A 24,827-nucleotide genomic window follows, 5' to 3' on the forward strand; every position below is an offset into this window, starting at 1 on the left:
GGCACACAGCCCAGCACTGAGAGGCCCCAACATCCACGTACTGCCCCCAGAACTCAGAGGAGCCTTCTTCGTTTAGGGAGCATCTTCCCATACAGCTCCAAGGCCAGCTAACTCCTAAATGGAAGATGAGACACTTGTCAAGGGGTTTTACTACCTCTTCGGGGGAGGTCTAGGAGGGATTTCACTTTGCCCTAGATATTTTAATTGTTAGTATTTCTGAGGAAAGCGCTGCTCAACATCACACATCCACACTAATCCACCACAGCTTGAGCTTCATCTCATCTTCAGCCTTGAAGTCTACAGCTAAATGACAGAAAGAGGGACAAAATACATATACAAGACCTAAAATGCTTCAGGATTTCTACCTGCTTTGTAAACACTTCTGTAATTTCTGCTACCTCAGCTACCAGTAGTTCTGCAAAACAGAAGCTGCAAGGAGAAAAGAAGAGGATGTGTGAGACATGCAGTGGGTATGTGCAGGACACGGGAGAGGAGCGGCTGTGGACACGGAGGTATGTCCACTTGTCAGCCTGCCGAGCCCTGCCAGCCTGGCCCATCAGCCAGGAGGCTTTGAAGGTTTCATCATGCTTTACCCAATGCAAATCTGACCTTTCTTACAGGCGACTTTTATTGCTTTTGGCAAAAGCAACCACGGACAACACAGCAGGGTTGGGGGGGGGGAGAGAGCTGGCTTGGAAGCAAATAGACTGAATTGGAGAGAGGGAACTTGAACTTGGAATATATCAAACTGACAGTGCCTGGGCGGTCATGAGCCGTCCCCAAGGCAGGCACTTAGGGAAGGCAACAGCCTCCCAACCACCTCGGAGAGCCCCTGCACCTGGCTGCAAGCAATTATTGACATTATCTCCAAACAGCGGATCTTTTCTGAGGCTCTTTTCCCGATATTTAGTAGTTTGAATGCTAATCCCTTTAACAAAACTGTTCCCTTTGCTTTTTTCCACCCTCTTTCCCCTTTATCTCTTTCTCCCAGTGGAAAAAAAAAAGGGGGGGGGGGGAGAGAGAGAAAAAGAAAATACCAGTCAGCCTAGTTTGGCCGCACCTGGATTTGCATTGATTCTTCCCTTGTCATTCATGTTACCAACAGGAATTAGCATATGGCTTTAAGGGGAAACTCAGGAGGAGAAAAGACAGACGCCATTTTGATGGAAATAAGGGGCAAAGGAATAACCTACCATCAACTAAAAAGCTTATTTGTGTACGGTTTCCCAAGCAAAGCTTCCAAAAGCCGGTGTTGATTTTAGGCTACACAAAGAAAGCCTAATCCTTTCAAGGGAACTAAATCACCAAAGAAAAGTACCTCGGAAGAAAAGGCTCCCTGTCAAGCATGGGTATTCACAACCAAATAGATGCCACGAATCAAGCTCGGGTAAGTAAACAAAAATAAGAATGTGGGAAATGTGTTTGATTCAAAAAGAAAGAGAAAGAAAGCGAAAGGAAGAGGAAGAGGGGCCTACTCTTCATCAATCACCTCCCGGGGGAGGGAGGAGAGCCCCTCACCCTGGTTACAGTCCTTTGCCAGGAATGTGGATTCACTGCTTGGGCTTCTCCTCGCCCTGGCCGAGCCCCAGGAAAGGGCTGTTCAAGTGCCAAAGCTTTTTACAGCGAATTAGCAAACTAAAGATGCAGTCACATGTTGTTTGGGGGCCTTGGGTCACTCCAAACACACAACTCGCCCCTTCTCCTCCTCCTGGCCACCTCTTCTCCGCCTATGGAGGGGCCGAGGGGCACCCTGCAAATGAAGTTAATCAGAAAGGACAGATAAGCTTGCCAAGTGAGATAACCTAGTTAGACCACAGAAATAATCCAGACTGTACTTCCAGAGGATGCTAATACATGAAAAACAGGAATATGGAGCCTTAACACAATTAAATATAGGTATAATTCAATATGCAGCAAAAGACTTCAGAAGCACGGCGTATCAGCACAGGAATCCCAAATGCACCGAGGTCACGCACTGTCCCGTTAAACCGCTGCAGCTTTGTGGGATTAAAAGCCACAAAAAGCCACCACAATGACCCAGTGGAATAACAAACCCAAACCCAGTCACAATACTGAGCAAATCCACACCTGGTCAACAAAAAAAGACCTAAATTTCAAACTAATCACAGCTGCCTCTTCTAATGCAAACTGACTCAAAGGTTCCAAAACCCCAGTAAGCTGAAATACAATGTTTGTTTTAACCTAAGCTAGAAGCACACCCTTTTACTCAGCAGTTATAATGAGCTGCCGTTAAGTAGCAGGACAGGGGGGTAAAAACCAGATGCATTTTAAAGGCTTTGAATTATACCCGTCGGTGTAACTCATGCCTGGAGCTGCTCCCTCGACCCTCCTTCCAAATGCACAGACCAAACCAGAAACAAGGATTAAAATTCCCTAAAGCCTCCAGTCTTTCATATAAGGCTGCTTCAGGACAAGCTCTGCACAGAAGCTCCCTAGCACTGATTTAGGGCAAGTTTTCCCTTAATGTACTGTTATATCACTAGCCACTCTCTCTTTGGATTGCTGTTTGGAAGAAATTAATGGGATACTGAATATTTAAATGTGGCCCTCTATATCATTTATTAACTCTACAGAAAGCACACAGCACAGTAAGCCGTGGTTTATGACTATTATCTTGTGAATACTAAACGTTGGCTGGTTATTACTGTCAGCAGTGCAAATTGGCTATTCATAATTCCGTGTCTATCATGTAGCTGATGAGTAACAATCAAGTTAAAACATTTTGAAAACTCTTACAGTTATTTAAATGAGCTTAAATTAAAGCCATTTGTAAAATAAACTATTCCCTAATATTGTTATTTAAATTAATTCTGACCTGGCAGGCAATGAATTATTTAAAGCCTATATTTTATATTAAGCAAAGCAATTACCAAGCATACAGAACATGTCTGAAACCCAGAGAAACATAAAAAGCACTAACAAGCTGATTGCGACATTTCTGCGAGACAAGTTACATTTCATCTCCCATTGAAACTGCCATGAAAAGAAATGTGCTGGAGGGGGGGGATATGTTTGTGATGTGAATTGCAGCCTTACCTTTCTTTGTAACAGCGTTGAACAGTTTCTCAGAACTGGCATCAGATGCCTGAAAGACCAATAGAAAAAAGAAAGGTTACATTCTGTACAAGGGAGAGCTTCCAAAAGGCATGTGGTGTATTTATACACACGCACCGAGATGGATATTGTAGAGAAACAAATCAGGTGACAAAAAGCAAGGGAGCGAGTGGGAGCTGCAGCCTCGGAGGAGAATGGCCATGAGGTGGTGCTGTTTGGCTGTGCTTCACCGCCCTGCAGTGCAGCTATTTATTTGGAAAGGTTCTGTATAATAAAGAAATGATTTTATTTCTCTTTTTTTATTCAAGTATTAGCTGCACAAAAACTAATTTTTGCACTGGAATTATCTGATACGTTTTGACATTGATTTTGCAATGGAGAAGAGTCACCATTTGGAAGCAAACAGCCCAGTTTGGGGAATTTGCAGAACAGCAGATTTCTTAATTAATTTCTGAAGTATTTTTGGAGACACTACTGTGTCAAGCATCTGATTTTACCATCGTTGGAGCAGTGCTGGTAACTTCAGTTAGTGATTTGAGAATTGCTATTACAAACTGTATGAATAAGAACAAGTATGTTAGCACTTAGTATTTCTATGTAAGATTCACCTCCATGTGAACAACTGATTCCTGACACCACACTGTATAAATTCATCATGTATTTCATTTTTTCATCAAACCACCTTTATTTGTGGGAGGATTTTCCTCCTAATATTGCATTACTCCCTCGTCTACTACTGCTGTTTGCACGCAAGCACGCCGGTTAACCTTTCTACCCATTATTAAAACGCCTTCTTTAAGTTTCACACAAAAACACCGAGCTCCCCTTTCAGAAACTACCATGGCAAGAAACCAGGCGGGGGAAGATATCACTGCAAACCTCAATTTGACAAACATCCCGAGCCCCAAAGCAGAAAGCACCAAGTTTATGCCTCTGTGCTCTGCTGTGTTGGTGCACAAACAGAATACACACATACACGCATCGAAAGCTTTGACTTCCACCACCTACACGCTCACAGAATGCAGAGAACTCTTTCATTTGGGGCTGTACCTTGGATCCAACCCTGCAGATAACCTTCTTGTTGAACATACAGCAAAAGAAATGCGCTCAGTAACGAAGTATTGCAAATGGGGATAAAATACAATACTCAAGACAGAGTCTCCTCTTCTCTCAGGGAATGTTTTCTCTCTGGATTCAGGCAAAATACGTAAAAACACATCCTAAAGCAGGCTGCGTTTCTTTTTGTTTTTGTTAAAGGGAAGGAATTTCTCACTTCAAACTCAGATAAAACCCATCAGGCAAGCACCATCTATGCTTCAAGTGCACTAAAAACTTCGATGTGGAATTACCGATAAGTAGATATGGTTCAGACTGTGTAACCCAGTGTACTAAGGCACTGAAATAATTTGTCTGCCCTCAAGTTAACAGCATAGAGGATTTCTATGGTTAATTATTAAAAATGGCTTTTTATTCTTTCTTTTCAAGCTTCTAGACAGATTTTACTAGATTACTGTTGGCTTATTTAAAAGCAGGGCTGGTGTATTTCTTCTCGATTAAATACCTTGTAAACACTGGGATTTATTACCCAATGATGGATTTATGGCTCAGTGATGACTTTCTCTAAATTAAGGAAAATATGTGAATAATGCACAAATTTCAAAGATCAAGCAGGCCATGTGCTTGAAGGGCAGTCCAATATTAGTCCAACAAATTCAGAGCTGCTCAATGCTTTCTTAACCTTGCAAACCACGATGAAAACTAACAACCTTTGCCAGGGAATTTCATCTGTTGTTGCCTTTTTCATTGCAGCTCCTCTCAGAAGGCAAAACTCTCAGAACCATTCCTTCTTTTTAGAAAGAAAATCCAGTATTAAATACTCAAACTTCTTCCAGTTGCAGCTATTACTTCATTTTACTGTGTCAAAACAAACCAGCGCAGGGAAGCTCCAAGTTTCCCATTTGCTTCGTTTTTCCAAACACCAGAAAAACATTTTCTGTTAAGAAGTTTGCTCTAACACCGAGCCTGAACACACAGCTCGGGTTTAAGCCATCGTTTTCCAGACAAAATCGTTTTCTGTGCTATGGCACAAACCAGTCACAAACACGGCTGTGCGATCGGGAAGTGGCACTTCTCGGACATAAAGTGCTGCACAATAAATACATCCTGGCTGAGAACCCCTCGTAAGCAAAGTGGGAGATGATTCTCAGCACAACGGGTAACTAAAGAAGAAGTCATCTGACAAAGACACAGCTTGTCCGAGAGCCAGTCTCCCTCTGCATTACTGATCACACGCTGCTGAATGGAAGAGCAACTTGAGAGAATCCCACTGCCTGGGTTACCATCAGAATAACCCAAACCCCATTCCACTGGCTTGAACAGCAAGATGGAACTCTGACTGCCTGGTCCAGTACTTGAAAATTTGACTTTAAACCGAAAACAGCACTTAGGGCACGGCATCAGTGATGCAGGAGTGAATACAACCTCTGCCAGCAGATTGATGCGCTATCCATTTCCACGCAACTCCTCTTTTTTTTGTACTTAGGGAGTCACATCATCAACAGCACTAGAGGAACAACACTGGAGTAGCAAAAAGCCAAATACATTTAGAGAAACCCCAACAACTCGGCGCTGAGGCAGACGGGTGACACGCAGTGCCTTTGCAGTGCTGACCTAACATCCCCGCTGCACTGACAGCAATCTCTGCAGGCAACAAAGTGCCTTTATGCCCACGCCGGGTGCTTCAAGGCAACGTGGTCAGACCTCAGCGTTCCAGCCGCGGAGAGGAGCTTGGCTGTCCCTTTCACAGAGACAAGCTAAACTCCCTCTTCTTTCCCCTTCCCCCGATCACCTCCAGGTCTGACTGGAGCAGCTGACGGAAAGACACTGTTGGCAGCGCTACGTTCCGGGACCCTGCGTACAGTGGCTGTCCCGGAGCCGAGCTGCTCTGTGCGCAGCTCCGAACGAAACCCAGCGCCGGGTACAAACAGCTCCTTCAGTGCGCTTGGGCCCTTTTCCTTTAGAAACCCCCTTGTTACCAGGCACGGCTCAATCTTTTGCAACGGGGAATGAACAAATCAGCAATCCCTGAGCAAAAAAAAAAAAATAAATGGGGGTGGGGAATAATTATAATAAAAATATGACCTAAAGAGCGTTTTCCCCATCAAGGGCTACGCTGTCATTCAAGCGCGTGGATGACTAAAATGTTTCCTGTCCAGACAGCGCAGCTTGACTCATTCCTGGCACGGTCCCCGCCGCACCACTTGCACCGGCCCCGACCGCCGCGCACCTGCCCGAGGAACTACCGCGGAGCCCCTCGGAACCCCACCCCGGGTGCCCGGGCTCGGCGGCCCGACCTCACCCCGCGAGGACCCCGAACCGAGCCGGGCCCCGCTGCCCGGCCCCGCCGAGGGGAAGAGGCTTTACCTGCTCGCAGCAGGGTAACGGCGGCTGCCGGCGCGGGGCTCATGGCGGTGCGGGACACTCGGATCCAAGTGCGGCTCTCAACGCCCCGCAGCCAAACCCCAACTAATCCTCCGGGGCACAACTCCGAGGGCCGGGCACGCGGGCCGCCCGGCGGGCATCCTTCCCGTTCCCTTCTTCACGCAAAGATGGTTCCCTGGGAGGGAGGAGAGCGCGATCGGGGCGCGCTGTGCGAGGGGCGCTAACAGAGCGGCAGCAGGACAAAGAAAACCATGTGCGGCGGAGCGCGGGCAACTCCGGGTCCCGGGGCCAACGCTCCTCCCGCCCGCCCTCCGCGGTCCAGGCGTCCCTTCCTCCGGGCGGGTGGCTGCTGCTTCTTCGGCTTTAGGGGGTTTTATTCTGGGGGCTGATATACGTATGTATTAAAAAGTCATGCCCGTCCTCTCCCGAGACAAAGCGGGCTCCCGCCGGGGCACACCGTCCCTCCCGCCGTCCAGGGCTCGCCGCGGCCGCGTTCAGGTGAATTCCATCGGGGAGAAGCAGCAGCCCGGCCCCAAGCTCCTCCGGCCCCGCCGAAACAACCCCGCAAGCCTGTATAATCCCCGAGGGAGGGGAGGAACGGCCGCTCCGCGCTGCTCCGCTCCGCGCTGCTCCGCCCGGCCGGGCTGCGGGCTGCGTGCTGCCGGCCGGACCCCTCGCCGCCAACCGGGCGCTGCGCTCCGCTCCGCACTGCGCGGCGCTCCCCGAGCCGCGTCCACCCGCCCGCCGCCGCCAGCTCCTCCCTCCGCCGCCCGCCCCGCCCCGCCGGTGTCCCCACAGCGCTGGAACGGCGGGGAGGGGGGGGGTGTCCGCGGGAGGCGCGGTCCCGCCAGGCGGAGTCGCAACTCGGGCCGGGGGACGGACGAGGAGCCGTTGTCGGCCGCGGGGCTGGACGGGGCTCCCCCTGAGCGGGGAGCGCGGCAGGAGGGAGGGAGCCGCCGCACTGCATCGCGCGTGTTCCCTTAACGGGAATTTCATGGGCTTCCATTCAACGGGAGGAACACCCGTCCCCAGCCGCAGAGCGGGCGGCCCCCACGGAGCCAGCCGGAGCGCGAGGCTCCGGGGCTGCCAGGGACCCACTCGACTCCCAGCACCAAAGCGTTAGGGGCAGCTCATGCCTCAGTGGCTGCGGGTTTTCCTTAAGTAATTCCCATTAGTGACACAGCCACCACGGAAAACAAACGCACAGGTACGTTTTTATATGGATGATCAGCCACTGAAGCGGGGCAGTTGGAGCCAAACGGTGTCTCCTATAAACCGAACCGCTGCAAAGGCACGAGGCAGTTATGCCCACGGCATGGTATTCCTGTGTGATGGGATGGCTCCTGGGAGATGGACAGGTGCTAAGATGGGGCTCACAGGCTCGTAAGGCCTTGCCCAGGGAATGTTTTAGGAGGAAATTCTTTCCTGTTAGGGTGGTGAGGCACTGGAATGGGCTGCCCAGGGAGGCTGTGAATGCTCCATCCCTGGTGGTGTTCAAGACCAGGTTGGACGAAGCCTTGGCTGATACGGTTTAGTGTGAGGTGTCCCTGCCCATGGCAGGGGGGTTGGAACTTGATGATCTTAAGGTCCTTTCCAACCCTAACTATTCTATGATTCTATTCTATGTTTTCAAGATTTCAAATCTTGAAACTGGTTTCAAACCAGTACTGGGCCAGGAGAATGGAACTGAACTCCACTGGGCTCACCCTGATTTGAGTGAAAACCTCAGAAACTGGGCTGACAAACCCTACTCACCTCAACCCCTGCAGCCTGGAGGAGCTGACTCCCCCAAGACAAAGATGAGAACTACTCACACCAGCCCCAAATCACCAGACCCACCAGCTGTGGGTGCGGGGTTGGCCTCACCTGAGCCAGGAGAAGTGCAGTGCGCCCAAAAGCCAACAGGAGCTTGGAAAGAAATGCCCATGTCCCAGCCCAGCTCTAGGCTCACCTTGGGGATGGGGTGTGGATGATGTGAGATGAAGAGAGAAACCTCTTCTGCTGGCCCCTGGGTTCCAAGGTGGTCCCTGGATGCAGCCACACACCAAACACTGCAGTGGTTCCAGAGGTCTTGCTTACCCCCTGCAAACACTGCAGCGTGAGAGGGGAGGGAGGGAAAGCATGGGCTGAGCTGTCCACACAAGTGCTGTACTTATGGAAAAACTCCTAAGAAAACCTCCCTACCCATTACCGATGTAGAACTACAGGATCTCATGCAAATACTTCTCACTCGTTCCTCATTCCATCACGCTCTGATCCATTTAAGAACAGTTTTCCTCCTCACCATTACATTGTGGCTTTTCCAAAATTCCTACCTGAGGTACAATACCACTGACTGCAATGGTTCCAACTGGAACAACTACATGGGAAGAAGCACAACCGGGATGATAATGGCAAGCAGGAGACAATGCACCCACCACAGCTCCAAACTCAGACAGTGGCTGCAAACACGACAGTGCTTTCACTGTGTCTGACCAGGAGTGACAAATGGTCTTCATCAGAAGATTAAAAAACTGTGGCCAACTTCAGACCCTGGTTACAGCAAGGGAAGCGAGAGCTCTTCCAAGCTGTCCACCTCAGCACAGTTATCCCTAGTTTTCTAGAACATATCTGAGCATAGACTTCAGCTGGTAAAACATCACAGGTTTTAGCATCTCTAAATAAACATATATTGCAAAGATAACCTCGTGCTGTCAGAGAAGTGGTTTCCATCTCCTTGTCTGGAAACCCAACAGAGATGGCTTCAGCTCTGCTTTACAGAACAAACAGTGGACAGTGGCCAAAAGCCATCGCAGTCCACTGGCTGTTTCCCAGGCTCAGCAAAGGAAATGGATGGCCTGAGTGCAGTGTTCAGCCTCCACCAAAAATAAACTGATAAAGGCATTAGATGGGCAGAGTGTTCCCTGCACAGCAGCCAGAAGACCGGGACTGCCCGCATGGCGAGATGGTACCGGCACGGGGAATTAAATGCATCATGTTAAGGTGTGGCAGCTCATACCGTCTATGAGCACTTTGGTCAAGACTTTCCACCTCTCCACATGGCAAGAGCTGGTCTAATTAAAGCCTAGACTCCCCACAAGACTTTAATTTGATAAATTTAGCCTGGATTAAACTGCAGGCTTGTCTGTACTGGATTTTTCAAGCGTTAAGCACATGCCACACCTGAAATCTCAGCATACACAAAATCAGAAATGCATTTACCTACTCACCTCCCTAGGGCTGTTAAGGTTTATTGGCAGGGCTGTGGGCCTCATTATGTTCATTATTCGTGCCTTAGAGATAAATAGAAGACCTCTGTTTTCCTGCTAGAACATTATACATGCATGAAATGTGTTTTATAATTCTGAATGAGAGAGCTTAGGAATTCACCCCCAGCCAAAGGACATCAAAGAAGAAACAAACCCCACCAGCACCTCCTAATGATTTCAATGGCCTTTGGCTCAAGCCTCCCCCTCTCTTGACATCACTACCTTCCCATGTTGTAGGTCATGCCTGGATAGGCTTGTGAACCCTTCTGTCTCTTATCTACATGGGAACTTGCCAGAATGTTTTTCATGTCTGTGGTCTCTGTCAGCATTGACGTTTGTTCCTGCCACAACAACAGCCAAATGAAGTGCATTGAACTTGGATCAAAAGTGATTTCAAGATCTTTCACTCTCTCAAAGAGGTTTACAGATCCAACTACGTTATAAAAATGACCTAAAGCCGCCTCGACGGCAGGCAGAGCAGCAGACATTCGTTTCCAAGTCAGAGAGTAATTCCAAAGACAAATTACCCATCTTTGGCACAAGGAACAAATGAATATTGAAATTACAGCAGATTATATTGGATTAAATTATTTATGGCAAACCTCACCTCACCTGGAAGGTTCTGCAGCTTTTTCCTGGCAACATGAAAACTGGGTATTCCAATTCTTTGGTATTCTGTGAAAGACTGGAAACATTTATGTTTCCATTAAGTTGCTGATCTTTCCAGAAGACATGAGTTCGGAACGTGATTATGATGCCTTATAAAGTCCTCCACAATGCTTTGAAAACATACATAATTTTGTCCCTTACTGGCAAGGACATGCAGGTACTTTTCCTCAAGAGAAGAATTTATGGAGCTACCAGTGGAGTTTTATGGATTTGAACAGCAAGCCACAGCATAATGTCCCAACCAGAAAGTACTTAGATTCTAATGCTTTAAAGAGGGTCATGAAAAGGACCTATTCATGAATGTGATCTAAACAATAACAAAATCACTGCTGGTTTGTGCCATGAAATGATGGCAACAGATGTCAGTAAATGTGAATCCTGTTGAGGCTGGGTTTTGCCAGGAGGCCAGGCTCTGTCCTGCTGTGTAACAGCAGCATCAACCCCAAGGGTGAGCACTAGCACCAAAGCAAAGTGATGCTTTCTCCATGGGCCTACCAGCAGAGACAGAGCTCTCACGAGCCTTCAGCTAAGTAAGGCAGGGAATAAGGTGATACAAAAAGAAAATGCATCTTTAAGATGGAAACAGAACTCCTGGACCATGTAACATCACTGGGTAAGTTCTCCATAGAACCACAAAGTGATTTGTGTTGGAAGGGACCTTAAAGCTCATCCAGCTCCAACCCCTGCCACAGGCAGGGACACCTTCCACTAGAGCAGCTTGCTCCAAGCCCCTGTGTCCAACCTGGCCTTGAACACTGCCAGGGATGGGGCAGCCACAGCTTCTCTGGGCATCCTGTGCCAGCGCCTCAGCACCCTCACAGGGAAGAGCTTCTGCCTAAGAGCTCATCTCAGTCTCCCCTCTGGCAGGTTAAAGCCATTCCCCTTGGCCTGTCCCTACAGGCCCTTGTCCAAAGCCCCTCTCCAGGTTTCCTGGAGCCCCTTTAGGCACTGGAGCTGCTCCAAGGTCTCCCCTTCAGGAGCCTTCTCTTCTCCAGGCTGACCCAGCCCAGCTCTCTCAGCCTGGCTCCAGAGCAGAGCTGCTCCAGCCCTCGCAGCATCTCCACGGCCTCCTCTGGGCTCCCTCCAACAGCTCCGTGTCTCTCCTGTGCTGTTGCCCCAGAGCTGGACACAGGACTGCGGGGGAGGTAGGTGTGGGGGTGTGTGTGTGTGGTGTCTCCCCAGAGCACAGCAGCAGAGGGGGAGAACGCCCTCCCTCAACCTGCTGCTCACGCTCCCTTGGACACAGCCCATGCACACAAAGCTTTTCCTCTGAGAAAGTGGAAAACTTTTGCGAGAGCGTATTAATGACAGAGCAACTTTTTTAGTGATTTTTTTTTTCTGCAGCATTTGCAGAACTAAACCACTTTGTACTCCTGCTTTTATGCAGAACAGATTGCAGTTTTAAGCAGAGGCCCATAAACTGCAGGTTCAAAGAAACCTGAAACTGAATTAGCATAAAAGCTGGAATTCTCATTTAGAGGAACAGCAAGGCAACCGCTCTGCAGGCACTTTTATGATTCGGGTTTCAAATGGAAACAAAGATAAAAAGTGGGGCTGAGGGAACAATAGGGCTGCTCTCTCTTCCCTACCTTTATGGGCCTGGTCCTATAAAATACTAAGTGGTCTCCACTGCTTCTTAGGGCAGGGTTTAGCCCGGTTCTGCATCCCTGGGGGAGGTTTGATCATTTTCTGAACCCATTCACTGTACCAAAGAGAAATCTTCAGTCCTATAAACGTGAAGCCATTTCTCCCCCAGGCTTGTCCAAGTAACTTAAGGGGAATACCACAGATGTATTTTCTTCCCTCTGCCAACCATGACGAGCAAGAATCCCCAAACCAACCCCTGGCTCTAACTTTTCCACCAGAAAATACATGTGTTTTATCTCTTCTGTATGTCTTCCTACGGTTTGAATTCTGAGTTACAAGAGATGGAACAGAGGTTCACAGAATTCAGTTCCCAGAGACCTTGCTGGGCTCTTGAGCTGCTACCTACCTACACTACAGCCTAACTGGGAACATTTCTAAGGTCCTATCACTGAGTAAGGAGATGAAATACAAATTCTGCCCCTTCCACTAGCACTCCTGTGAGTCCACTCCATAAATGCACCACCACTTTGAAGCCGTGGCCATTCCCTTCCCCTGGTTTCTGCCTGCTGGCAGGTTCTGCAGCTGAAGAAGTATTTCAAGTTAATCTGTCTGTCAATATCTGGAGACTGAAGCAACTAATAAGGGAGAAGTATTTTTCATTCTCTTAGTCAGAAGAAGAGTCCTTCTTATCACTGAATAAAGCATCCGTTATTGCGCGCTGTAATCCCAGTCTGTCTTTCGGGTCATTTTTAGCCCCGAAAATGCTGAATCAGCACCATAAACCAATCAAGTAATTTCTTTCATTTTCTAACATTCAAGCACAATAATGAAAATCACATCTCGTTTGATGAGGAGATATATGAGAGAAATCTCTTCTTCCGAGGGTAATTTTAAAAGAGGTATGCCAAGTAAAGACAGACTATTGCAGAACCATGCGGCTAATGTAGGGTCTCTTCTGCTGGAGAGATAAATTCCCTTTTTGACTGTCAACTCGTATTTAGACAGCGGATTGCGACCAATAAATCTGTGCATTTAGCCAGCTTCTAAAGCATGCAAAGGCATTAACTTGGCAAAAGAATGACCATTACTTTGACGAATGAAACATTCACCTAAAATATTCATGTACGATATGATAATATCCAACTAATAACCAAAGAAAACCCCTCCACCCCGCTGCTGATTGAAGTAACTGAGATGTAGATGAGAGAAACCAAATCCCATACATAAGGAGTTATTATGGCACTGTTAGGAGAACCAACAAACGGAGGAAAAAAAAAAGCTTGATAAATATTTTCCATAACAAAACACAATTGGTTTCAGTGGGATACAGCTCTGCTTCTCATTAGTTATCCTTCACTTGTCAGACAAGTTCCATATTTCACTGAAACCCGCTGAGTATTCTTTATAGTTTGCCGGGGAAAGTGGCTATACATTTAGCACATTCCCTTTATGCTGTGTGTTTTCACAGGTCTTTCTTTAAAACACACTGTACATGCTTTTGCTTCTTTCCCTTAGGATAGTGGGTTTCGACATCCAAGAAGAGTTTAAAAGCAGGTAACAAGTCATCACTTTTGAAGCTGCAGAGCCACTGAAGAGGTGCAATAGCCCCAGCAGCCATTATCAGTGCCTGCCAGGGTGCCACAGTATCAAGTTATATGATAAAGCACTCAGCTGACACCAGAAAAATAATCATTCTCCCTCTCCTGCACCACCCCCTTTTTCACAAGGAGGCTTTTTACACTCATTAAATGCAACCTTATCTCTGAAAGACTGCAATCCTCAGCAAATGACAAGTGTGCCTAATCTCATTTTCTGACAAGCGATTCTGACAGCACCTTCCTTTTGATTTCTAAGACACGTAGCTAGACATATATTAATCTGTCAGTCATCGCCCCTAGGAAGGATGGAAAAAAAAGGAGAGACAGAGATGAACATTTGTGAATGTGAAGGGAACAAGGCAAGAAAGGACTAAGGGTCCTTTTCTGGCTATTTTAAGCGATGCCACTGTGTTTCTCCACTCCTCCCAACCCAACGTAGTACCCAGCCACTTCCATGCAGCAGAACCGCAGACCTATGTGTCTGCAGAGGGGGGCTAACATGAATTTCAGTCAAGGTATAAGTGTGGCCCAGCAGCTATGGAACAGCAGGCAGCAGTGGGTTTATTTTCAGTTTTTTCCTGGTGTGGAAGGCAGTTGGAGTCTCATTTCACTTCTCTGCGCCTCAGTTTTCAGCATGGGATATAAAAGCACTGTATAAAATCCAAGTGTTATGGGACTTCCCAGTACTGGTGCTATAAAATGAGCCTTAATTCCAAATTTACAGATTACAAAGTGTTCTGCAATAACACTTCTTTTGTTGCTGCAAGAAATGCTTTGTCATTCCAGACGCCATAAGCCCCACTTGGCTTCAGAACACGTTAGCAGGTACAGGCAAAGGCAGGTTTGACAAAAGCATCAAGATTGAAAGCATCACATTGTTGTCAGGCCTTAACCATTTTGTACTAACACTCAAAGTGCTGTAAAACGAAAGCCTTTAGTACAACATCGTGGCCTGGCAAGGTGCAAACTGGAGAGGCTCATTGAGGCTGAGTCAAGCTGCATTTTGAGGCTATGAAAAGGCAGGATTTCCAGCAATCCCCACCTATGATATGAGAAGATGTATTTAAAACCTCAGAGTGCTTCAGGGCCCTGATAAATAGTAGCAAATATAAATAACATACTGATAAATATAAATAAGAGATGGATAAATAGTAGTAAATCAGTAGAACTCACACGGATTTGCCACTCAGCAAGTGTGCAAAATACAGGCACTTTATGCATGATGTACGACACAAACCGGTGTACACAGGGATGTGGGGAAGAGGTAGGCTGGTAGGTAGCTACAAAGGGGAGTAAAATAAGTCAGATGCTACAAACAGGACCCAAAGGAGAAGAGAGGATTAAATGAGGTGGGAGGCAGCATTCTTTATCTTACACAGACCTATTTGTTACGGTCTTCATAAACACACCTTCTCCCTCTTAGCACGTGAGTCATCTTAATATTCCTACCCACCAAATGCTAAATTAGCATAAATTATACAGATTCATCACCTAACATTTGTTCACTGACCAGTCTGCGCTTGCAGACAGGCTGCCTGGCTGGTAGCACATCCTTCTGCCACTGCATCCCAGCTTGGTACCCTCGGCTAAGAGCTCCTCACCACCTCCTCTCCCTTCCGCTGTGTAATACTAAAGTACAGGAGAAACTTTATTGTTCATAATGGGATAAGAGAAAAAAAAAGTCAAGTGAAAGCAAAGTACAAAGGGGTTCAAATCCAGTGCTTTAAAGTGATGCCATTTTCATAGTAATACAGTCATGAAGTACTTGTTTGATGGTGCAAAAAGTAGGCCAAGATCTTTGCTAATACATTTTATTAATCAATACCTGCACTACAAGATGGGGACAATTAAAGTTTTCCTCCTCGCTCAGACAAAGCAGGATAAAGCTTGTGATCTGCTTAAGGAGCCTGCCACTCAATGGGAAGATGAAAAGATTTATTTAGTTTTACTTAAGAGCTGAAATGATGTTAATACTTCAAGTGGCGAGGATCTGGTTCTCCAAGAGACAGTAAATTAGCAGTGGCAGGAAAGCTGCCTGCTGCCACTGAGTCCCTTCCCTCATGTTCCCATACTGATGTCATCATAACTGGAAAACTCACAAATACATTCTGGAGTTCACTGAGCCTGAAAATAACACTGGAGATACTTCCTTTGCTACGCGGAACACTTAATGAATAAGCGCAGCAGAAACGCGTACCCACTGCTGATGTGCCTTATAAGGATAAATGTAAACCTGACACTTGCACCGTTCACATTTATGCTGGCTTTTTTATTAAAAAAGGGTTTTTCCAGTTGCATCTGAGCTTCAGGTTGTAGAAAAGGCAGAGACACAGAAAGCCTCCTCCTATGGGGAAAAATGGTAGGGGAAAAAGGGGCAGTTCACTGTGCAGACCTTTGCCTTGGGGAAGCAGAGACTTCGCTCAGAATGAGGGTTGCTACGGGCATCAAATAACAGAAACCTGCCTAAAATCTGGCCAAACCCCAACCATCGTCTGGAGACTCCAGCTCTGTCCCTGCGGCAAAGGCCACCATCACCTGAGGGACAACACTTCCCTCCTTTCCACTTCTAAGGACCTCCAAAAATGCACCCTGGCCATCATCTTGGTGGGCCATGGGCCACCACTGTTGGCACATCTCCCCTGCACTGACCCACTCGACTGTCTGGGCTCCAGAAAATACTTGTGATCTGGGCCTCATAGCATGAAGTACAACACAACCACACGGGAGGAGAGACGCCTTGCAACCAGCACAAGAGAAAAAGGATATTGTTATTTCCCATTCCTCAGGAGGAGAACATCAAATGAGTCAGGTCAGGTAGCACCAAAACCTGAGCACTGCCCACTTTCATCTATTTGATCCTCCAGTGAGAGCAGAACCTCATCCAGGATCTCCCAGGCTTCTGCTATGGAACAAAGGGTCCATCACACACACGCACTGACCTTACAGCACGAGAGAAAGCACAGACACGACGTTGGGTTTAAAACAGGTTTTTTCAGACAATCATTAACAGAACTATAAATACAAATGACCTTTTCATTTGTATCATGAAGAGCGAATCAAGCTGATGTTGCAGCCAACAGAGAAGATTTCTCCCTGGTCATCATTTTGGAAACACTGGAAATCAATTCACATCATACAGTTGACCTCTGGCTGTAAATGTCCTGTCTAGTCTCACTCTGTGTTAAGCCTACCAGGCTCCTTGCTGTTTCTAACCCACTTGTCAAAATGATATGAGCCTATGCTAATACCTTTTTCAAGGCTCCCAATTCTGCTGTGGGACTGCAGGTACCTACACTCAAAAGTGCTGCGGAAGGTCACGGTACACACAACAAAAACCATCAACAACAAAATAAGCAGACAAACGGACTCTGCTTTGGTCTCCATCCACACATCCAAATCCTCAGAAAGCCCTGATCTAAAGTCCCCTTGAAAGTAAAATCCTTCTAACACAAGAATCAGTTTTTACTCGCTCTCAAAACGCTATTTTCCTTTCATTTATGATTCTAACAAAACCTATCTTCTTTGTCTCTCAAGCTCCCTTGATCTCCTTCACTTTCAGCTGTCATATAAAGTCAATTGGCTGCACCTCTCTGCTTGATAAAGACATGCCAGATGTTCTGATGTATGTTTAATGAGGAGGTAGGTAAGGCATAGTCCAACAAGGTGCTGAACACTTTGACCCTAACCTAGCAAAGCACTTAAATATCCGCTAAACTCTGAGTGAAAAGGAGAACTTTTGAAGCTAATGGGGCTGTGGTGGCATTTGGACTTAAGCATCATTGAAACATTCCACTGGATTCAAGCCTGCAAGGTTGACCCACAGTTACTGAGAGGGCAAAACAAGTTGGAAATACACAGCTGATTAGAGCTGTGAGAATAGCGAGAGCCAGGACTGTGGAGTGTCAAGATGAATTGCAGAAACTCCTCCTATTATTAATTAATGTGTAAGTCATGTTGCAAGTAATACTGTGTGTGGTGTTATTGTGTTAGTGGGAGCAGGCAGGTTTATTTTCTCTCGTAATCTAATGTTTCATAAATGGGATGGAACCCATGAATGATCTGCAAGGCTGAAGGCTTGGCATCTACCACAAAACAGATGTTCAAATTTGCAGGAAGAAAGGGACAAATACAAAATAATACAACTGAAAAACGATAGGAAGGTCAGGGAGAGAAAGCTGAAAGAGTAAAATTGATACCAAAGCTGAGCTATTGTTCCTGAGATTCAGTTTATCAGTTGATCTATATCCAGCCGGGATTATTCCAGGCATTACTGGAGGAGGTGTGCTTTGCGAATCTAATATAATACATGAGAGTCATGATAAAACTTTAACCTGTTTTGATAACACAGCTCCATGTTCTGCTCCACACATACCTCTAAGAAAAGGCTGCCAGATCTTATCATGGTTAGTTATTAATCTATTTGTTCCCGTAAAATCTTCTCTCTTTTTCTCTCCCTTTTTTTTAATAATTCACTTTTTTTCTAAAGAGGAACTGATTTAATGTAGGGAAAAAGCTGCAGTGTATCAAAATGTGAGTGGAAAAACGGGTAAGGAGATAATGTTTGTTTAACTGGGATGGAAGAGTTACTTCAGAAATATTTTACATCATTTAAAAAACACCGAGTACTTTTTTATGCCTCTACCTGAGGAATAAAAGTCATAGTTATGAGTCCAGCTGTACATATTTCAATAGCAAAGTGAGATTGTAAGAGATACATAAAGATTTCTTTAAAAAGTAGCTCAGGTAGATTTTTCATGAGTAAAACATTGGCAACCTGAATTTTAATGTAAACCTCAGTATTTCAGTGCAGCGTTCTCATCACCTGCAAAACACTACTGAAAACAGAGCATAGATCATTGCCCTTATTTATAGAAGGTGCATGATGCTTGGGGTTTATGGTCATTTATTTAACAACTGTTAGTTGATAAACTCTTAGTTGATAAATTGTTTCTATGCAGACACGATGTTAATCGTGACCAAATCAAGGTTCTCTGCCTACAGAATAACACATAATCCAATAATTAAGTCTTTCTACCTAACACTGTGTTGCAATATTACACCATACGCCTCTTTGTATCAGCCAGGACATACACAGAGGAGACGGCTGTAAAAAGCTGCAAGAGCTGGCTTTAAGAGGCCTCCAGACCAAAAGCCTCATCTCTGCCTTGGACCTGGCAGGGAAGCTCGCAAGAAGTCACCCAGCTCCCTATTAAAATACCATTAGCACATAGGAGAGTTTTCGTCTTCTTTTTAGTTCAAACAGTCGTCTGGGAGAGACAAAGAAACAAAGTGCTTGGGTCAGGGGAAATTTCTGACAAAGGCTTTTCTTCCTGGCACACACAGGGACAACCCCACCAACTGTGTCAGGTTTTCACCCCCCCTACCCGAACGACAAGGCAAAGGTCCTGATTAAAAGCCCTTGGGGACACACTCACAAAAGATGGCCCAGGACTTCAAAGTCAACACACTGCTGGATGGCGGGGAGGTCCCTTTTTTCCCCCTCTCTCCTTTTAACTTAAGCTCCTGCTGGCTGTGGAGGGGCTTCTAATTGCATTTCACAGAGCCTGAACAAAACGTGGTCTTGTCTTCCACACAGCAGTGACCCTGGACGACGCGGGATACGAGGTGAGGTTTCAGAGCAGGAACAAAAAGGAGTTTATCATGTCAGCAAGCTGTGCAGAGGTAACGGGGAAGCGTATTCAAGATTATCTGCATGTTACCGCATTTCTAAATAGGAATAAACAGCGGTGGGTTTTCACAGAAGTAATGTGGCCGGCTCCCTCCCCAGCGTGTTGAACACGGGGCATCTGTGAACCCAGCCCGTGCCATTTGGATCTGATACGCAGCACCAGCAGAAAGCCAGACACAATTGCAGGTGGTTGCCTTGACCAGCAGAGCGAATGTCTCCTTTTGTGCTGGCGAGAAGGAACCTTTGCTCACTGACCCAGGGCTGGAGGTGGAGACGGGTTTTGGCATTGTAATCTTGATCAAATGACGCCCAGGATGATCTATGCAGCTTAATTAAAATCTCCCAGTGCATCTAGAGCTATGGATCTTTTGAAAGCAAAGGTCTGACTGAAGCCCGATACGTTTGCTGGAAGTGCAGGGAAGTGGTTCTAGGGGATGTGGAACAGGAGGAAAGCCTCAAGCCAGATGTAACACAGGCAATGCCGCACCAGTGGAGAGATGAGGCATGATTTAAATCAAACACAGAAGTATGCTGAAACCCAGCAGAGCTAGCACTTGGCCATCTTACCTTCCATTTTTAATGACAAAAAGGTCTTCATTAGTATGCATGAACAAAACACCATCTCATCCAAAAATAAAACAAGTCAATAAAGTGCTATCCCTTTAACACTTGATAGCCTCTCTTTTCCGCTTCCCTAATGAGATTGGCTTTCTCACTTCTCTTCGCCTGCATTCAAATTTCAATCTGCACCAAATTTTCCACATTACAGGATGAATCATATATCTATTTTCCCACATTGCACAACACTAGACCCAACACAATAACATCAAAATCCCGACAAGGAGAGTTTATCCTCTGCTCCCTTTCCCGATGCTAGACAATGAAACCCAACACTGCTTAGCCCCAAGCTTTCTCTGTGGATGCTCACATAAGAGAATTAGACCCAGAATGAGGTTAGTTAGTCACTGCTGATTCATCATGCATTTGAGATTTGGATTAACAAACCATTCATCCCGGATTCCTCGTACATAGGCCCATGTTTGTAACAGGAGCAGGGGGTTTGATATTTACTAACTGACAATAGTGGAAAAGCCTCATATTCACATTTGTATTATAATAAATGCATTATAAATGAGTAAGTAGGAAACAGTAAGGAAATGATGTTTTACTTTTAAATGCTAATTATGGAGCCCTGGTGCAGTTAATGTGTAGGGTGTTCTGTCAATTTTTAATGTTTATGCCAAGTGTAGTCTTCAATTTAACATGAGCTTTTAATCCTTTGAGTACTAAATTGCCTTTTAATGCTTGCAGCACAACATTGTGTTTGCACAAAGTCAGGACTGCAAAATGAATTTACTACAAGAAATGTGCATGTATGGAGGGGGGAGGAAGTACAAAGGACAAGGGTTTTTTTTAATGATGTTGCTGGAACCATGCAAGAAGAAGGAACTACTTTCAGGATGTACCTGGCAATTGTGGGCAGTGGCAAAAGGCTGCTGCTGATTTAGGATCTCTGTTGAAGCATTTTCAGACAAAGCGCTTCCAGGTTCAAACAGTTTATCAAAAAACTACACCAAAATTCACACTTCCCACCCATACAGAAAACTTTAGGGAAAATATGGTGAAAGACATTATCATAAAGAGGCATCTGCATGTTCACTATGACAAAAACACCCATGAAGAGTTTTGCAACTGATGGTACTTAACAGAAATACTGAGAATAACGCTGTTCTGAGAAGTGATGTGATGTGGTAGGTTTCTGTTTAGTTGGTTTGTTTTTGCGTTTTCAGCTGGTGTATGCTGACAGGTACAAGGGAGCTCCTGGCTCTCAGTCTGCTACAGTAAGATGGCTACGGCACAAACACCATGGGGCTGAATCACAGAATCCCAGCCCGGTTTGGGTTGGAAGGGACCTTAAAGCTCATCCAGCTCCAACCCTTGCCACAGGCAGGGACACCTTCCACTAGAGCAGCTTGCTCCAAGCCCCTGTGTCCAACCTGGCCTTGAACACTGCCAGGGATGGGGCAGCCACAGCTTCTCTGGGCACCCTGTGCCAGCGCCTCAGCACCCTCACAGGGAAGAATCACAGAATCCTAAGGGTTGGAAGGGACCTCAAAAGATCATCTAGTCCAACCCTCCTGCAAGAGCAGGGTAACCTAGAGTACATCAAGAGTGATGCTTTAACCCAGCCCCCTGTGTGTCTTCCCCAGTCTGCCCTTCAGTAAACCTGTGCACAATCAGCCTCAAAGAAACAGCTCAGGAAGCCACACTGCGAAGGTAAAACCTCATGGTGAACAAGAAACCCACAACCACCCCCTGCACACTGCCAGGGTTTCTCTGCCAGGGGACAGTGTCCCCACTCGCTCCCGCAGCAGCGCTGGTGGGATCTGGCCGACAGGAGAAACCCTGATATGATCCCGTCACCGGAGGCTCTTCCCTTCCCTCCCTGGCACGCACTAGGATGTAGGGGAGTTAAAGCAGCTTGGGAGGCTAATCCCTATTTATCTCCTTGGTGAACAGACTTTCTAAAATGACACTGTTCGCATGCTTAAAGCTCCAAATTTGACTTTCCTTGACAGCAGCCATCTCAGGAATCCCAATGAGGTTTATTTTTGGCAGTCAAGCCCTCACAGAATAAGCTTCACTGCATGTGTGGTTTTCAGTGCACCAATGCAATTCTGCAGAGGAGTCAAACCAGGGACGTGAGGAGTTCTGTACAGCCTGATAATGGGTCCTCAGCTTTACTCCCAGGTTAGGTGAAGAGGGCAAAAGCTAATCAAGTCAAATATCTATTTCCTTTCTCTCTTCTCCCATTCCTCCACCATCCCTATGACTTTCAGAAGGCAGGGCAGGTATTGGAAAATGTTCTTCCTTCTTCTAGCACCCCATATGTGATAATGTGTAGTTCATAACATAACGTGTGCACTCCAATACTCCGATTTTATGGGAGAAAGCATCTATATGCTTTTTGGTGACCAGCCAGTCACAGGGAATTACAGTCAGAAAGAGCCAGAAATACAAACCGGGTAAAGTGCTTTATCATTAAATACTATGGCTTTTTAAAATGCAGCTGTAAAGGAAAACTTTGCTAATCAAAGGCGGAGTTCAAGATGACAAATCCAACTGCCACAAGTAGACAGAGAAGCTTCAAACATGACTTCTTTAAAAGCTGCAGCTAGGATTAACCTACAGGACTTGCACTACAAACACGTTAGCACAGAGCCCCAGACTGGTTTGGGGTTTTGAACAGGATGGATGCAAGAGCAGGGCTGGGTTTTGTCTGGTGGGACAGGACACTGGAGCCCAGTGATGGTGGCAGTGGGGACATGGAGACTCTCTGGCTGGGGTCGATCTCATCCCTGGCACACAGGTCTGCAGGGGTCTGAAGGCACGAATCCCACTGCCACAAACCACCTACCATTATTCACAAGCTTTAAAATAAGACAGGAATGAGATCTCATGTATAGACAGCATGTTTTGCTTTGCACTACCTTCCCAAGCCCTCTTCCTCACAAGGTTTTTTAATCCTACCAATTCAAGGTTGAATTCTTTTCCTTTTCATGCCACTGAGGTATACAGTGTCTATGTTAGATCTTGTTCACTAATGTATCGAGGCATCTTATTTTGTATTACTCCCCTATCTTGATGTTATCTAAAGCTTCTTAGATAGTAAGAGAGAAAATTACAAGGTTTATAATTTCCCTCATACATGTAACAAAAATGATAAAGCATGAAATTGCAGAGCTGTGACTGATTTTCTATACAAGTTCAACAACTTCCAGCAGGCTACAGTAGAGATGAGGCTGGTTGATGGTCTTCAGGTCTGTGTTCATCTGTGCCTGCAAGTATATATATTTACAAACTTTTATATGTATTTTATATACATCAAATACATCACACTTGGGCGAAAAGCAACATCAGAACACCAGATAAAGCTGTTCCTAGAGGATGCAGTGTGTCTGCAGCAGATTTGGAATTACACTGGCATTTCGTCAAGCACCAGACAGCTCTTTAACAGGCCCTGCCTGGACAAGCAGAGGAAAGAAGGGATTCAGTTTACCTGCATCTGCAAAATTGAGCTTGGAAGAATAAACACTCAGCAAGAAGCTTCTGGTTCTCTGTGCACCTGCCTAAGGCCAAAGTACTGCAGCATGAGCTTTCCTCCTGGGCTTACAGATACATCTTGCTTTTGACCAGATACGGGAGCTCTAAATTGCTAGCTGGGCCTCCCTGGAGAGTATGAGCAGCCTGGCTCGTGGCAGCATCTGAGCTCTGCACTGTGCTCCTGAATTCATGGGAAATGGAGAAAACTCAGCACTGCCCAGGATGTGATGAGATCCGGCCAAAACCACTCAATGAACAACAGCAACTCAGGTATCAAGACACGGCAATGCAGAACCTGCCTCTTAAAATGTGTAACTAATGACAATGGAGCTGTACTGCTGATGCCCTACTGAAGACCCACGGAAATCAAACCTCTCTCGTTAGTAACCACTCACCCCATGCCAGAGGGGAGACTGAGATGAGCTCTTAGGCAGAAGCTCTTCCCTGTGAGGGTGCTGAGGCGCTGGCACAGGGTGCCCAGAGAAGCTGTGGCTGCCCCATCCCTGGCAGTGTTCAAGGCCAGGTTGGACACAGGGGCTTGGAGCAAGCTGCTCTAGTGGAAGGTGTCCCTGCCCGTGGCAGGGGGTTGGAACTGGATGAGCTTTGAGATCCCTTCCACTTCAAACCAGGCTGGGATTTGAAGATTCCCAGCCAAGCTGGCTGTAAGGTCACATCCTATGACACCTTTGTGGCGTTGACCTCCCAGCACTGCAGCCAGGGATCCATGGAGGGCTTGCACTGGTTCGGATGCACAGTGCTGCAAATCCATCTTTATTTAAACGTATGCATGTATAAATATTTTTAGGAAGTTTCAAGCACGCACTCCAGTATGGTAATATCCTTCAAAAGCTGTGAACTTCCCTGAATCATTTTTACTGCCCTAGTTTGAATGAAGTATAAATATTGTACGCAAGAAATACGGGTGGTGTTGTAAGGGCACGTACCACGCACAAAGCCGCTCAGGCCTCGCGGCTGTGACGTAGGGCTTGCCTGTATTTCTGAAGACCTTCCATTCATCAACTTGCTTTATGGAGTATAATAAAGGAATCTAAATCATATAATGACAGACTTTGATCTCCTTTATTTTAGAGCAAATCTGGAGGTCACATGGGCTCAGGAAAGCAATATGGTATAGGAAGGTGGCAAGGAGATCAGTTAGAGACCCTGATGGAAAACCAAATTCCCCTTATGCCGACCTTGCATAGAGATTACCAGTCTGTAAGTCTGTAAATTTCCTTAAAAAAAAAATACAGTTGAGAAATTCTGGTATTGCTTTTTTATGTCACTGCATTGCCTAAGAGCCTTAGTTATGAACTCAGGCTCTGGATGTCTAAAACAAGACAGTCCCGTCTTAACAGTTGCACATGACATATGCTAAGACATTCATTGCCCAATTGAATCCTGGCTAATGCATTG

The 24,827-nt window shown here is 46.2% G+C and overlaps 1 protein-coding gene across 9 annotated transcripts in view; it reads right to left on the reverse strand.

The window, feature by feature from the left end:
- The window catches only part of AUTS2 (activator of transcription and developmental regulator AUTS2), a 733,730-nt gene that overhangs the window by 65,106 nt on the left and 643,797 nt on the right, over nucleotides 1-24,827 (reverse strand). For all 9 annotated transcript variants that reach the window (XM_062631898.1, XM_062631917.1, XM_062631889.1 and 6 more), the window contains one exon: nucleotides 3,058-3,106. In XM_062631898.1, coding sequence (XP_062487882.1) covers nucleotides 3,058-3,106 — 49 coding nt within the window. The remainder of the gene's footprint in view (nucleotides 1-3,057; nucleotides 3,107-24,827) is intronic.

The sequence above is a fragment of the Pezoporus occidentalis genome, unplaced genomic scaffold (genome assembly GCF_034315485.1).
Source record: "Pezoporus occidentalis ecotype Australia unplaced genomic scaffold, CSIRO_AGI_Poc_V1 ctg110, whole genome shotgun sequence".
Classification (NCBI taxonomy): Eukaryota; Metazoa; Chordata; class Aves; order Psittaciformes; family Psittacidae; genus Pezoporus; species Pezoporus occidentalis.